Source organism: Poeciliopsis prolifica, unplaced genomic scaffold, assembly GCF_027474105.1.
Source record: "Poeciliopsis prolifica strain line A6 unplaced genomic scaffold, Auburn_PproV2 SCAFFOLD022, whole genome shotgun sequence".
NCBI lineage: Eukaryota > Metazoa > Chordata > Actinopteri > Cyprinodontiformes > Poeciliidae > Poeciliopsis > Poeciliopsis prolifica.
This window is the reverse complement of record NW_026562397.1, coordinates 1,828,646-1,844,950: the sequence shown is the minus strand read 5'-3', so window position 1 is coordinate 1,844,950 and position 16,305 is coordinate 1,828,646. Positions and strand designations below refer to the sequence as shown.

At 40.4% G+C, this 16,305-nt stretch overlaps 1 protein-coding gene across 2 annotated transcripts in view; it reads right to left on the bottom strand.

The window, feature by feature from the left end:
• Nucleotides 1-16,305, bottom strand: part of LOC129369992 (alpha-2-macroglobulin-like protein 1) — a 27,323-nt gene extending 11,018 nt beyond the window's left edge. Inside the window, exons 1-21 of one of the 2 annotated variants that reach the window (XM_055045719.1) lie at nt 16,072-16,305; nt 12,996-13,176; nt 11,251-11,407; nt 10,465-10,517; nt 9,541-9,561; nt 8,969-9,137; nt 8,789-8,873; nt 8,177-8,297; nt 7,632-7,746; nt 7,431-7,540; nt 6,937-7,092; nt 6,386-6,622; nt 6,132-6,195; nt 5,029-5,174; nt 4,783-4,932; nt 4,439-4,669; nt 3,732-3,804; nt 3,514-3,652; nt 2,544-2,769; nt 2,331-2,457; nt 1,039-1,160 (exon numbers count right to left, since the gene is read on the bottom strand). In XM_055045719.1, coding sequence (XP_054901694.1) covers nt 1,039-1,160; nt 2,331-2,457; nt 2,544-2,769; nt 3,514-3,652; nt 3,732-3,804; nt 4,439-4,669; nt 4,783-4,932; nt 5,029-5,174; nt 6,132-6,195; nt 6,386-6,622; nt 6,937-7,092; nt 7,431-7,540; nt 7,632-7,746; nt 8,177-8,297; nt 8,789-8,873; nt 8,969-9,137; nt 9,541-9,561; nt 10,465-10,517; nt 11,251-11,407; nt 12,996-13,176; nt 16,072-16,157 — 2,769 coding nt within the window. In that variant the 5' untranslated portion in view covers nt 16,158-16,305. The remainder of the gene's footprint in view (nt 1-1,038; nt 1,161-2,330; nt 2,458-2,543; nt 2,770-3,513; nt 3,653-3,731; nt 3,805-4,438; nt 4,670-4,782; nt 4,933-5,028; nt 5,175-6,131; nt 6,196-6,385; nt 6,623-6,936; nt 7,093-7,430; nt 7,541-7,631; nt 7,747-8,176; nt 8,298-8,788; nt 8,874-8,968; nt 9,138-9,540; nt 9,562-10,464; nt 10,518-11,250; nt 11,408-12,995; nt 13,177-16,071) is intronic. The other variant, XM_055045720.1, reaches the window with a different exon arrangement.

The following is a 16,305-nucleotide window of genomic DNA, read 5'->3' as shown; positions in this document are numbered from 1 at the left end:
TGACCAGCTAGTATACAATAACTTAGCATTTCTCTGCTGAAAATTTGATCATCTGTAGCAAATGATGTCCGTTGCAGCAAATCAATTCAGTGTAGGACTGTAATTGATCTGTTTTTGGATTAACAGATTGATTATTGGATTGTAAAAGGTGGTTAGTAAGAAATTTTCTTTTTTTTTTTTTTCAGAATTTGAACTGGATGAAGCTAAAACTGCACCTTGATGAATTCTTGGTAGAATTTACAAAATAAGGTTTTTTAAATCTGAAATCTAAAATCTAAATAGTTTTTTTCAGTTTTGGCTTAATTACAGACAGAAAGACAGAAACATTTGCTCTTATTTTTACAGCCATTAATTTCAGTTAATATATCTGTGACCCTGACAGACGTCTGGGAAGGATGCAGATCTCCTATTGGTTGATTAAAGTCCAGTAATTTTCCTGCAAGGACAAACAATAAGCGAAGCCCTGAGCCTCCTTAATGTGGAGCATTAAAATATTCAGCTATTTTAAATGGAAATAGCTTTGATTAAAAAATTGAGAACAAATCAAACATAATACATTCAAATTCAAATGATATGCGACACTATTCATTATGCTCTTAGAAAAAATGGTTGACAGCTGCATGAAACAAATCACTGCATAAGTAAATAGATAATTCAACCTGTTTCATCTGTAACACATGAATTATTCCACTACAAGGGCAAAACCTTCACACTGATTTTTTTTTAGCAACAATTGCACATATGAACCATTATAATTCTTATCTAGATCCACTTTGTGACATTCATTAGTAATCGTCAGTCTGTTCCATGGCTGCCTGTCAGAGCTTCTGTTTGTCTGTTGCTATGAGACCTCTGATCTGAAACGTCCAATCAGAACAGAAGAACATCTCCCACAGCTCTGGAAAAACTGCTTTCATCTTCCAAATTGTTCTTTGTTCCCCAGGACAGGCTGACCGGACAGCGTTCACATCAACTCTAGAGCTAAAAAAGCAGAAGTATTGCGGTCGCCGGGATGCGGGCGCTCTGACATTCACTGACCTCCACCAGCAGCGTGCGGACCACCGTGTCGATTCGGCCCACGTCTGGCACCGTGGTTACCTCGTTACCACACAGATCGCGGGTCCTCAGAGCCTCGGCGCTGACCCTCAGGCTCACGTCGCCTGTGTACACACACACACACACACACACACACACACACACACACACACACACAGGCGTTGGGGGTGTTTAATCGATTCCCACCTGTCAGACGTTGTGTGCAAAGGAAGGACGGCTTCCCATCTCATTACCCTTCCTGTTCCTCCATCCTTCCTCGGTTTTCTTTCCTCCTCCTGTTTACCTCCTCATTAATCCCCATTTGTTGCCTTATTATTCCGTGTCTCCATGCAGCTCTGTTTCCCATGCCCTCCCTCGCTTCCTTCACAGCCCATAATTCTTCACACAGAGGACAAGTACAGATCAGCCCCTCAGGGAGAGGTTTCTGAATGTTTCGTCAGAGATACTACCTGACTTGTTAGTACAAGTGATTGTCAGCATTCCTCTGAGGGAGGGGGCTTTGGGAGAAAATGGGGTAATGGAGGGGGGGTTAGCAGATCGCGGTTTGACATACATCAGAACCCCCTCTCCATCCCTCCTGACGGAGGCTGATGGGAATCCTCTGCGCTACGGTAAAAGCATCAACTTCTGTCGCCGGCGCACTCAGTGAGGAGTTATTAGGTTGTTCAGAATCAGCTTTCACTCTGCAGCTGAAGGTTCTGATGGACGCAGCATGCACGTCAACACTTCACTTAATGAAATGCAAACATATGGCAACAGTGAGATGTCAGAAACCAGGTAATGAGAGCTGGCTGGTGTGGTTTACAGAGGGCCAAACGGCCCACATTCTGACATGTTCACACATGACAATTTCAATTCATGAAAAAAAAATTTAATCTGGAGTCTAAATTATTATATTACAGGATATGTTTAAAACTGCAGTAGGTAACTTTTTTAAAATATACTTTTTTGTACAAAACTGTCACCATGTCGTGACAGTATACTATGAGACAGATAATTTGTGAAACAAACAAATAAATCTAGCTCCTCTGTTTCCCTGTGGCCCCACAGCCCTTTGCAGAAATACACACCTGGGTCAGAAACAACCAATCAGAACCAGGAGGAGGAGCTTAGCACTGTCAATCATCAATGTGCGCACTACTCATATCCTCCCTCTTGTTCTCTGCTGCGCTGCAGTTTTCAGTGCTAAAGAAGACCTTACTGTTGACTGTAACAAGCCTACATTTCTGTGTCTATCCAATTAGTTGTATAGCAACCAATTTAGTTGTGTGTACCTAGAGCAGTTGGAGTCACAATCCAGGAGAAGGTCTTGCTCTCCTCTCCACACAGACAGATGCTGTACTGGTAGCCCTCATAGTCTCTGAAGGTGAACTGGTCAGACTCAGCCAATGTTACTTTGACCTGTGAAACAGAACCATATACTAAAATAAGTCAGATCACTCATGTTCTCTTGAGGAAAATGTCTTTGTAAGAATGTGAATAACCACCATTATGCACTGGGAGAGGTAATTGAAGACAGTGGCTTTCAGTGTGAACACCTCCCCTCTGATGACGGAGTAGGGCAAAGTGAGGCTGACGAAGAACGGCTGGAAGGCGGTGAGCCCGGTGTTGGGTGACACGCCGAAACCAGTAGGGGAGACACAGAAGGCGCTGGCTGCCCATTTGGTGATGGTATCAGGAACCGTCTTCTGAAGACTTGCCGACCCGCCATCTCTGGACACAGGGCCAGGCAGGGAAATTCAAAAAGAGTTTGAATTCATATAACAGTTCTTATACATTTCTAGAAAAGAACTAAAAACTACAAATTTAAATATGGAGAAAGATTGAACAACATGCAAAAATACAGAAAGCTAATTCCTTCACACAAGCTATGATAGAGATGCACCGATTGGATGTTAATATCTATATCAGTCCTCATGTTGAAAAACATTCTACACTGAGACTTGGTGACAATATGCCTGATCCATAAGGACAGTTGTTTTTACATGTTTGAAGCGTGTGAAGCTGGGCTCGTGCAGAGTTATCAAATTAATTTGTGATACTGTGTTGGAGGAAAAAAAAGCATTAAGTCATTTCATCTTGCTCTCCCTCTCTCCATCTCTCCCTCTCTTCACCCATCTTAAAAGGACCCACTCTTCCTGATTTAAAATCCCTTTTTGCTATGATTACCAGAACCAATTAATCTGCCATAAAAAATATAAAGCACCTTTTAAATGTTAAACTGATTGAGTAATTGATGCTAAACATTAGTATGAAGCTCTTTTCTTTAGGTCACATGGTGTTATCCCACAGTAATAAGATCCCAGATCCGGGTCTTAGGAAATTCTGTTCTGACTGTAGCTCTAGCTCCTCCTCCTCTAGCCATTGCCATGTTGAAGGCAAAAAGTCCAGCCAAGCCTACTTCTACAACGACATGAATAAAAAAAGAACAATCATTCATTTTGCCACAGTACTCACCCAACTGAGACCAGATCCCAAATCCAGGTCTCAAGGAAGTTTGTTCTAATTGTCTCTTTAGGTATTCCAGCTTGATTGTTTGACGCTGGAGCGGCTAGCATGACCACGTCTTCTACCATTGGAAGAGCCTCTGGCATTGCTAAATAAAATTTAAAATGGTAACAGTGGCTACTTTCATCACCAAGAATGGGCAGAACAACAAAACACTACAAACATACCGTTAACCTTGAACGCGATGCATTCGAAAGGTTTTTTCACGTCTGAGTTTGTCAGAAGTTTGACTCCGATATCCTAGATGTGGAGAGACAAAGACAGAAAGAGAAATAACGTAGCATGACCAGTGTCATTTTATTGCACATTGTAAAACCGTTACTGCATATGAGTAACAATATTACTCATATGGAGGGTTGTTACAAAGGGATGTTAAAAAGTGTGTATTAAAATCACTGGTGAATAAGTGATAAAAAACATGCCACGCCGTCATCTTCCTGTCATCATCTTCTTCATGGCTTGCACCAGCAGCAACATGCGGTTGTTAATCATGTTAATGTCTTGAGCTTAGCAGTTTTGCAAAAAAAACAAAAAAAAACAATTCTGATACAGCCAAAATCACCATCTGATCCCAGCACCAAAACGTTTTATCAACAGTTTTTTTTTTCAAAATTGCTTTGTTTCCAATAAGCAGTTATTTCCGAAATGTGAAATTACTCAATTATATGGTCAATCGAAATGCAGCTATGAAAAAAGTAAAAAGGATCAAAGAGGCTTAGAACTGAAAATGAATCAAGAGATGAAAAAAGATGAGAAGATATTTAGAAGAGGAAATTCAAATGCCTAAGAAGTCGGCATGATGGAGAAGTTAAAACGGATGCTATTGTATAATCTGGCCTAAAAATAGAAGAAACTCATTCCAATAAATCTTTACTTTAAAAATGCTGTAGACATCTATCTTCTGATAGAGTGAAGGGAGGAAGAGTGAGCGCTTTGGTCGAACGTTGACGTCGGCGGTTGGTGTTGGAGTAACTTCAGCTTCAGGAACAAGCTGGAGGTCAGGAATTGGCCTGGGGATCGGGCGGGGGAAGCAGCGGAACGGATCGAGGTCTTCCACCTCATAGTCGTACCCTGACAGCTTCTGGACTGGCAGCTGGTTAAACACCTGTTAGGACACGAACCCAAAGGAGAGCGAGCTGAACCTTTGTGTGTTTCGTTTTCCACAGGGAATCACAATGTGTCAGCCTCATCACTTTGATGAGATGCTTGTTGTCATACATAGTCAACGGTGAGCTCCTGCTCTGGCTTCAGCAGTAACACGCTCTGGTCGATGGCTCTGATGGAGCACAGGGATTTGGGGTTGGCCTTCAGTGACAGTGTCGTCTGCTCTGCTGGGAGCTGCTGAACGGACGAGAACTTCAGGGACACCTATGGAGTCAACCAATCACAAAGAGGCGTAAGAGGAATTCTGTTTTCTCCATGTGTTGGTTTAAAGAAAATAAAACTGTATTTTGTGTTTCCTACCTTGTTACTGAGACAGAGCTGAATGGGGAAGTCATAGTTATCTGCCACCATCTCCCCATTGGCCATCACAGAGTAAACAATCACCTGGGCAACAGGGGCGAGGTCTATCACCTCACTCAGTCTGACGGTCAGCTCCCCTTTGTTGACTGCAGCGTTGAACGACACACGTAAAAAGATATGAATGATTAAACAGCTGAATCTATTTCAGAGAAATAAGAAATGACATTTTTGTTCTTTGCTAATAATCTGAAGACAACACCTGCTAAGTTATGAGCACTAGATGAAAATAGAAAACAGACCACATTCCATGTCCCGATTGGTCAACAAATCAACAAAGACTGTATTCCATGTTTGCTTCTTCTTTTCAGATACAAAAAAAGAGACCACTTAACATGATCAGTTTCTGATTTTACTTTTTATAGGTTTATGTTCGAGTAAAATGATCATTGGTCTTTTATTCTATGAACTAGTGACAACATGTCTCTGAAATTACAAGCAAAGATTTATTTGCAGAAATGAGAAATGGTCAAAATAATGTAAGATGCAGTGGTTTCAGACCTCAAATAATGCAAAGAAAACAAGTTCATATTCATTTAGAAACAACAATACTAATGTTTGGACTCAGGTAGAGTTCAGAAATCAATATCTGGTGGAATAACCAGGAGGTCTTCAAAGGGCTCAGTTCATTGGGCTCTTCATGTTATCCAAAGCTGTAACTAATTTTTGTCATTTCATTTGTGAAATAAGAGTTGTTGTTTTGCAGTTCCCTTGTTGTCATCTGTATGAAGAGAAGGCTTGTAAATGTTCCAGTTAACTTAAGTTAGTAGTAAGGTGGCAGGTCACTGGAACACCTTTGGTGTGTGTGGGAGAGCGACAGAAATATTAATTACATAAAAAGCTGTCAAATACAAAAAAAGGCCAAGGAAAAAGAATTTCCTCATCGCTTTAGCGCTCCCTTTAGCACAGTGACTCTATTGTCATCTAGATCAGCCAGCGGAGGCTGGGCATGCTCTATATGTGTTGCATATAGTGCATTTCCAGTTTTGGTGCCACAGATTGTCTGTCACTGAGCTTATGCTTTAGAAACTTGATTGGTTTCATACCAGTTCCTGTTGTGACATTCACTGGGACAGAACCATGACGCACAGTTTCACCTTTGGACAGCACCTACAGAGGCAGAGAATGTAATAAGAGAAAATTCTGCCACATGGGATGTTTTAATCCTCTTGTATCTATAGTGATATGTATAATGGTAAAACTAAAAAAAGTCATGAAAGAACTGAATAACAAGGCGAATAAAGAAATTTTGGAACATTTTCTTAACGTTACTGCAACAGAAACACAATGTGACACAGACCAGGTAGAAGAAGTTAAGGACCGTCTGTCCCTCTTTCAGTTCTGTTCCCTGGATGATGTAGTGAGCCGTCACAGTTGCATCTCTGTCGCAGGCAAAACCATTGCTAATATGCTTGAGCATCAGGAAACTATTGCTCTTGGAATAAGCAGGTGAGACGAACAGGTAGGCCAATCCGTAGTCTGGTCGCCGTAAGTTGTGAACATAAGGTTCGTTTTCCCTTGTATCCTTAGTGAGAACCTGTTCAGTAAGATCAAGGGTTGAATTAGACCATTACTGAAACATACACCAACATCCAGTCATCTTGGTTCAGTCAAGTGAAGACCAGCAAAGAGTTAAAATAAGCATTTTCATTCAGAAATGGGGACAAAAATCTTGTCGTCTAAATTAGTCAGCGAAGGTTGATCCAGATCCTTCTACAGGTCAACCCACAAATCAGGCAACTGGACTAACAGACAACAAGGGCAACTGCAATGGTTCATGAGCAAACCAGTTTAATCATCTGAAGCTACAAACTCCTACAAACAATAACAAACCACAAAAAGTGTACTGACCTTGAGAGAGACAGAGCTCTTCCACTCAGACGTATCCAGAGAAAACTGAGCAATGCCTTTTGTGTCTGTCGTGAGCATCATTTTCTTGGAGTCTTCAACCAACAAGTAAAGCAGCTCATTAGCAACAGGTTGACTGTCTGGGCCAACCAGCTTGATCTGCAAAAATGAAAGAAAGGTTTCCACAATGTTTATCAGTCACCATTCCTGAGGAAGACACACAGAAACTGCTCATAACATCAGACGTTTGCTCTACTAAGTATAGAATATGATTGTGGCAAAGAGGTTGACTAATCTTGATACTGAATGAGTAATCAGAAGTAATCCTAATTCTAGCTGATTAGCTGTATTAAGCTAATCTTTTTACGGCAAACAGTGGGCCGCATATGTAAATTGCCAATAAATGCACTTTGCAAAGGTTGTTGAACAATTTTTGCTGCATCTCTATTAGCAAAACACCAAAAACATGCTAGTAGGTCTTTGATGGAGCTTTTTACCTCTCCTTCAAATGGTATACCAGGCTTGTATGATCCAGGTACATTCTCGAAGGTAATAGTTCTGATCTGACTGCTGAGGCTGGCCGTCCCTGAGCCTTTAAGAACGACCCCTAGACAGTGGCAAACACATGGTTCACATCCTGGTAGAAAATGATACCAAAATGAGAGTCGAAAATGATACCGAAATCTTTGGGAGCCAACCTGTTCCATCCTCCTCCAACTCGGCATTTAGCTCAAAACGGTCAGAATATGAGAACTTGTTTAGAGCAAACTCTGCCAAGCTCACAGTTTCTGAGGCACATCCACTTTTATCCAGCTGGAACAGAAGAAAATATGGACATACTTTACAGGATTCCTGCAGGTTTCATCAACTCAAACTTAAGACTTTTTACTACAAATGAATGAAATTTATCATGACACAAATGTACAACAGAAAATTGCATGTAAGAATGGAAGTAGCATCATGTGAGTTGGCGAGAAGACGAACATCGCTGATACGTTTGCAGTTACCCAAGATAAATGCAAAAAAACTGGCTAGCTAAGTAGCAATGATATTTTCGTAGATAGTAATCAGTAGTAGTGATTAACGTATTTAAGGTCAAGTTATTCAAAAGCGTTTAAGACATTTTAAGGCCTTAACGTTAGGTACAGTAATTTAAGACTTATTAAGACACTTGTGCACAGACTTCACTTTAACAAACATAAAAAAGGAAGTGATTCCAGTCCATTTCCTCTGGAATACTCACAGTCAAATCAAAGCTCTTGCAAATGTCTTTGTTTGATTCATCTGAACGCCAGAAAAATAGAAAGTATTTCCTACAAAACTCAGCCTTAACTCTACCAAGAACAGGTTTCCCATAAGTATATCTGCAAACAAAAGACAAAACACACGAGAAAAGGAAATAGTGTAGTCAGCCACTTCATGCACAAATACTTGGTAAGATGAAAATTGAGATTTCAAGCGTTTTTTATCTGTTGCCTGTGAAACTCTTCTGCTTCTAGATTTTACAGTGTAGCATTTTAATAGCCCAGTACCACAACAACCAGAATTTGTAACATACATTGTCTTTCATGGGCAGCAGTAACGTTGGATTTTAAGGTCATTGTTGTTAAAGAGACCTTAGCTTTCTAAGTCTGAAGTCTAAAACTCAAAACCTTAATTATAAATATATCAAGTGTCATAACAAACTTCAACTTTATTTTTTGAATGGTCAACCTCCTCACAAGCCAACATTAGCTTGAGGTTCAGAAGTTTGGAATTTTGGGATAGTATTGTCACGTGTTTCATTTAACAAAATGTATTTGAGTGAACAAGAAAACATATGCATATTGCAGGTCGGCACTTAGTGGTCACTCACTTTCCACAGATCTTGAATGTGGTCGTTGTGTCCAGGATGGTGATCACACTGGGCAGGTCCACTTTTACCTCAAACTTTGGCAAAACTGCGACAAAATGAAACCAATGAAACAACCTGCAGAGCAACAGACGTTTAGCTCGATCAGCCCATCTGTTGCTCCAGATCTCCAGAAAAACTCACCGTACTCCTTGATGTCGAATGTGTGGGAGATCTCCTCCTCTTTGTCTGTCACAACGCTGATGGTGTAAGTTCCCTGAGCGGCCTCGGGGATAGAGGCGTGCGACAGGTCCAGGATGCCGCCACTGATCGTCTGATTCAGCCACTGGGCAATGCGGTTTGAATTGGGATTCTACACACAGGAATTTCATTAATACTAATTAGTGTAAATACTTAACCTCATGTTTTTTTTTTTTTGTTAATTAAATATTGCATTATAATTTAGCATTATTTGGTGAGAATTTGAGCTGACAAGTGTTTTTATTTTACATTTCTAACAATATTTGCCTCTACCATCACCTTTTACTGAGGTTATGTTTAACTGAATGTTAGGGGTGTTCCACAAACTCTGAGCTTTCTAACCCTAAATACCAGTAAAAGGCTAAAGAGATCTATGAGTCTTAACATCAGCCAGACCCGCTGCATTTCTGCATTTTTTTTTTTTTTTTGCCTCTTTCTTCCTGCAGGCAAAACTCCTCAGGAAAAACCTGCAGACTTCAGCAGATATGTCAGCATGAAAATATCTGAGTTCTTACCTGGAGCACCACCTCTTTGTACTAAAGAGAAAGAAAGAACAAAAAAATTTAGTTGAAGTCAAGGGAAGGTGCACAATTCTCCAGACAACATCAATCTCAGCTGAAAGTGGTTCCTCTTCTCCAGCAAATACTGTACAGTTATGGGTCCATGCATGCTTTGATAAACAGATTTCTCTTCTTCAAATCCAAAAAGTGTTATTTGATTTATTTCCCCAATAAAAGTGTCTAGTCCAATGGTTAAATTTATCCATTTTCAACCACATCGAGAAAAACTTCCTTTAATTTAATACACACAAAAAAGAAACATCGATGGTCTATTAAAACATCACTGGATTAAGTTATAAACCCAAATTATCCAGAACATCTAAATAATATTTCCCATTTCAGATTATTGGTCAATTACAGACCCACTCTTTTCTCTCTGCTCTGATGATATTTTGAAGACATAAAAAAAGCTAAATTCATAAAACCTGCATCCTGTAAGAGTGAAGAGATGACGTCTTTACATTTCCATCTGATTGGACTGATGGAAATAGAAATTTCATGTTCACAGCATGCTGCCATGTTCTCATCTCCCTCATTAGAAACGGGGAGGAAAAAAAAAGGCCTGCACCCGTATTGATTCAGATGTTTAGGTCACGCGCGGTGTGCGCCAAATGAACTCTGACAGCGTGTTTATCGCACCACTCCACACACTGCTTCACGCCCACACCATCTTCCAAAAGCAACAAACAGCCCTGCTTCCGCCTCCCACTCTGCCTGAACCAAAATAGACCCCGGTGATCGCATTCGCCGACTGCTCGCAAGAAATCACAGCCCATTACTGAGTTCACTCGTCGTAACCCCAACACGTTTCATACGGCTGCAGAAGAGTGACAAGATAAGCGGCATAACAAAAATAATAATAATAAAAGTAGAACATACCACTCGCACCACAGGGATGAAACTGGCATCCAAAGAGACAATCCGGAATTTGACTTAAAAAGAGAAGAAAGAAAGAAGACAAAGAAAGAAAGAATGTTAAATATGAGCAAAACAGCAAAATAAAACACAGATTATACAACATAGTTTATTTTGAGAGGGGAATAAACATAAATGATGTGTGTAATCTAATGATATTACTCCAGTTACAAAGGAAAGGTGGAGTATCTTCTAATAAAATAAAAACAAAAAAATAGTTAAAGGAATCCTTTGCATTTTAATTTGTTTTAGAAATTGAGAAGTTTGTCTGCTTTACCCTTTAAAATAATAAGTAAAAAAACTCTTCTTTCAAACAAGACATAAATGTAAAACCCAATAAATACATAACATATATTTTTTTTCCTTTTTAATATGAGAAGAAATCTTGTGATATAAGATAATTTCTCCTAATAAAGCCAAAGAAATGAGAAACGAGGAAGTGATTAAGAAAATGCCTGGTTTCTTTTTTTTTTTTAGTGCCTTGATTAGATTAAATTTATAGTTCATCCAAACCCCTCCTGATGAGAACTGTTGAGGAAACCGTGGTTCTGTGCATTTAGAAACAACTCCCAAACTTGTTAAGTGATGGCTCAGCGTTATGCAGATGCAACAAAATAGTCCAAAATTATGCTGGTGCAGCTGAATTGCTAAGCAGTGCAGAGACAAAAGCTGAATATTGCTAATTCCAGCACCCAGCTGAAAGCTTCAGTGCTTCCACACATCCAGCGTGGCGCGACATTAGACACCCACCGGTCTGTCCAGGTTTGTATATGGGTTTGTCAGTCTGCACAATGTGGATGAAGCCGGGCGGCTCGATGACGATTTTGGTCTTCTTGCTCATGGAGGCACCTTCACCCGCCAGGGTCACCTGGACGACTGCTACCCTCCTGACCGGTACGGCTGGCACCTGCAATGCCACAAAATAATACAACATCCAATCAGATCTGAAACATTTGATATCAATCACAAGCCTAGATGTGTTTTATTGGGCTTTATGAGAGATAATCACACACCTGGCAGGTTTACTCTCTGATTTACAAATCAATCAGCATCAACAAAATGTGGTTGTGTTGAGAAAAACAACTTACAAAAATGCCCTCTAAAATCAAATTACGATTTTATTGTAATTTCTACAAAAAATTCCAATAAAATAAAATAATGTATCATTTAAAAAAGAAGAAGAAATTGCATAAATATTGACTCTTTAAAGTGACGGACCTAATTCAACTGAGGTCCTGCCAACTGATGCTGGACCACATTTATTTTCCAGCAAGACAACAAACCCAAGCATCCAGCAGGAGCTTCGCAGACAAGATTTGAAGACACGGTGGAGGTTCTAGAGTGGCCCAGTCAAAACCCAGACCTTAATATGATAGAGAACATGTGCTTAGACTTGAAACCTGATCCCCTCCAACCTGAAAGAACTACAACAGTACAGGGGGAAGAATGAAGAAGAAGAAGAAGTCTGACTGGGAAACATACTACATCCTGGGATTGCCGCCAAAGGTGGGGGAATATTTATACAATCATTTGTTTTGCGTAAAATCTTATTTTTACCCTGATTTCTTTACATTTTAAAGAAATCAGCGTTCACTTTGACATAATTTTTGAGGCAGTGTAAAGGAGGCTTCACAAGTATTTAAACTTTGCAGATTTGATCATTTTCCCTCCCCTTCACAACTGGGTCATTACTTTGTGTTGGTCCATCAGAAAAAATCCCAAAAAAAATCTGTTTCACATTACAGCCAAAACATATTGGTTGTGATGTGATAAAATCTGAAAGGGAAAGAATATGAGGAACGGCCAGGGAATAGGTGTGCCCTGTATAACACAGGATAATAACTGCTTGAAAATAGAGTAAATTGAGCTTCATAAGCTAAAAAAACAGATCTTTCCCAACAATTTAATTAGAAAACTTGTTCTGTGTGTCTTTGCTTGCCAGTAAAGCTGCTATTGCGTAACGGGGAACTGAAACTTCTTCCAGGAAAGTGTTTCAAGGGGATTTTTTTTCCACATGCGTGCATTTTGAGGGTACAGGACAGGAGGTGTTCTTCAGAAGAATGCAGGTAGAAGGCTAGTCCTCTGGCAGAAAGCCGTCTGCGCTTGGCTGCGAGCGTGAAAACACCCGATCGTTCCTGAAGCGGGGCCCAACAAACTCAAACGAAGACTTGTTGTTGTTGCAGAGCAGATTAGAAGCAGGCTCAAGGCTTTCCTCATCAATATGAAGCAAGGCCTGCGAGCCGCAAGCTAACAGGAACCAGAGAATTCATGACTGAACCCCACCGCTGACAGCCTGAGATATGGCGGTACCTAATGAGGAGCGTAATGATGCCAAGATCCGCGGCATTCTGTGACCAAACAATGAGAGGATGAGGGGAGGAGAGCACACTGTGTTTAAAAACATCATCAATGCATTAAATACTTTGAAAAATTCAGAGTTCTGCTCAGTTTTGCAGGAGAAAAAAAAAGGCTGGCAGACAGGAAGGCAGGCTGACCTGGAAGCTGAGGCAGCGATAGAATTCCTCAGAGACGGCCGCCTCCAGAATGACACTGCTGGTGGACTCCACAGTCAGAGAGACGGAGAGAGAGAGGCGTTCAGCAGGGTTCTGGACGTGAGCACACAGGGTCTCCTGTTTCCCTCCAGTCACACGGGAGCTAACAGTCACTGCATAGATACTGGAGTGGTTACAAAAAAGAAAAAGAAAAAGTTATTTAGTGTAACTGGTAGAAAATGTCTCCCAAAATGTTCTGATATGAACAGCTTTGAATGCATGGAATCTGCTTCAGAACAAACTTCAACTGAAGGAGTTCTCGCTGTTTTCTTTCATGAGCATTTGAAAAGATGTTGCAGAAATACATCAGCAGAATATTAAAAATGTTTTACAGAACACAGCCACTGAGGCATAGCTAGCGGTATCTGCTCCGATTCATAACAAAAGTGACCAAGGTCAAATCTTTGTAAAGCAGTCAAGTTTTCCTATTCCCAAATCAATTTAAAAATCTGTTTTTTTTCTTGAGTTATTGAAGGTCCTATGAAGTTTAGAGGTCTGTAGCTATTGGCACTGCAGAAAGTTGATGACTGTTGGTTTTCCTTTACCTACCACTTTGTGGCTGGGTTGCTGTGTTTCCCCAATTGCTTTAACTTTGTCATAACACCACCAACTGTTGACTGTGGAATACTTTGTAGTGATGACTGTCTTGAAAGTGACATGATCTTCCACAAAGGTTTCCACTAGCTCGTACATTTATAAACCTGTGTGTATGAAAGTGAAAATAGTGAATTCATGAAAAAAAAAGTGCTGAATGTCAGATGACCTTAATTCCTTCATATTTAAATTCAAGTCAACCAAATCGTCTTGTGCCACATCTTTTTAAAGTTGTCTTAATCCACAGAGCTGTAGGATTACTGAAGATCTTTCCTTTCTTCGGATCCAGCAGCTCTCGAGACTTTATTTAGAATGCACTACAAAGTTTATTTCAACTGCTCTGCCAAATACCTCTTAACTCTCACCACTGCTACGTTACTCTGAGAAGTGCCACGGCAACAGAGAAAGCCCTTTGTAAGACGCCTCTACAAGTGTTTGGTTAAGATTGGTTCAAACCAATATGCAAGTAACAATGCATATTGTCATAACATTTGGATAGAATCTACATACATTTCATAGCAGTGGAAATTGTGTGTTACATGTTACACCTTTGAGTTGGAACCCTATTGCATCCTTTTCTGATTTGTTTTCTCTGAAAGAACTTTTACAATCTGATACACGGAATGCAAACCGCTGTTGTAGCTGAAAGGGAAACAAACAAATCGACACAACTCAATGTCTCCATGGTGCTGCTGAAAATGCTAATGCTACCCAAGCAGCTAGCACTTATTGGATCAGTCTACATAAGCACAAACATTTTAGCCACAATGATAATGTGAGAGATGTTCGTGTTCAATACAATTATGTAAGTTCATGCAGTTATGCCAAATGTTTTATTACATTTTGTGAAAAAAGCACACACAGTATAATTAGATAACATCTCCTCTTCTCTGGTTATAGCCGACTTTAAAGAAATCTCTTGTGCATCATCATTTGGTCATGCCTGGGCTCTGATTGCTAGAGCAGATAAAAAACAAGATGGGATTTCTTTTTTCATTACTGGGGAACTACCGTACCGGATAATCGGCCAGCTGTCTCCTTGCAGCTCATTTTAACTGTGCATAGTGAAACTCTTGACTCAACAACACACTTTTTTCTATGCAACATGCAGTTTTACAGATGGCTGTGCACAGACTGAATATCCCAAGTGTAAACAGCACTCAGTGCAAACTAAGCTCTGAGGAGAACTTGGTTTTCTGTATAGCTGTAGACCTAATGGGGTATCTATAGAAATGCACTTTGACATGGTGACTCTTGCAAAGATGTTAATTTAATAAATGTCTGTTGGTTCTTAACATATAAGACACACAAAATGTCAGTCGTTGCACCAATCAGTTGGCGATTGGTGATTGAAATGAAACAATTTCTCCTTATCAGCAGGCGAACGCTCCAAAAATCTCCGTCCCTTCTGTTCAATAAAGGTGAAAAATCCCACGGTCAGTGAACACATTAACAATCAGAATGTACTTTGATGAATTTTAAGAACCTCATTTTGAATGCATTCATAAAAGCAGACGTTTATTTATTTATTTTTTTTTTTATTTAATGAATGCAAACCAACAACTTTACACACTGCTGACTCTTGTTTCTTTTCTAGTTAATGTTGACTGCATTTGACTGTTACACACTGGTACAGTGTTTAGAAGTGAAGATAAATGGTATTAGTATGATTTATGCTTGCACAAGATTTGATTAACTTACAAGCTGTCTGAACTTATGTCAGCAAGATTTAGCTCAGTTGAGTGGATAAATGAGGGGTAAAAGTCTGTCCAAGTGGCCAAACATATTTTTGTAGCAAAGGTTTATGGTGCTCCAAACATATTAGACAAATAAATATTTCACTCTGTGAAGTCTTTTGATGACATCATATTGTGATGAAGGTTACGGCGCTACAGTTTAACATAAACCCAAATTAGGAGGTCATTTAAGAGGTTAAAACACATATTTCATTGGTTTCACATGAAGAGTTATGATTTATTTTAGGTTGTGTTCAGAAAATGTACTAGGTACACACTGGCCCACTGTTAGTTGCGTGTTTAACTCCAACAGGTCAATTTAAACCCAGATTACGCTAATGAGATACTTACACTTACACCCATCTCTCAACTTACAAAATGTTGCAATATTTAGCATTTCCCTTTTAAAAGGCAAAAATAAATAAAGTGGACTGAGTGAAGTTTTAAGGACAGCTCGTTAAAGTGGTTGAAAGAAGCGTCGAGGCCTCGGGACTCCGCAGGGTGGCTATCAGAGGAAACCAAACCACAAGCAGTCCGTCGCGAGCTAAAACTCCCGTTTTCCTCCTGTTTGGTCACGTGCGCCTGGTCATCCTGCAAACTCCAGCGCGTGAGCTCTTCTCTACCAACTTCTGTTGCCATAACAACCTGCGGCAGTTGGTTCGAAAGTTGTTTTTGTTTTTTTTACTCACGTTTCGTTCAGGTTGGCCCACGTCGCAGTCAGCAGCAGAGCTGAGGCGAACATGGCAGCGGCCAGGACTCGGAGGACAGGTGCCATGTCTGCGGCGCGAGACGACCCGACCCGACCGGACCGGACCGGACCGGAGTGTCGAGGAGCAACGGGGAGGTTGAAGAGGACGGAGGAGGGTCTTCCAGCCTGCGGTCCCTGCTGTGGCCTGACACTTGGGGATGTTGCCTGCTCTGAA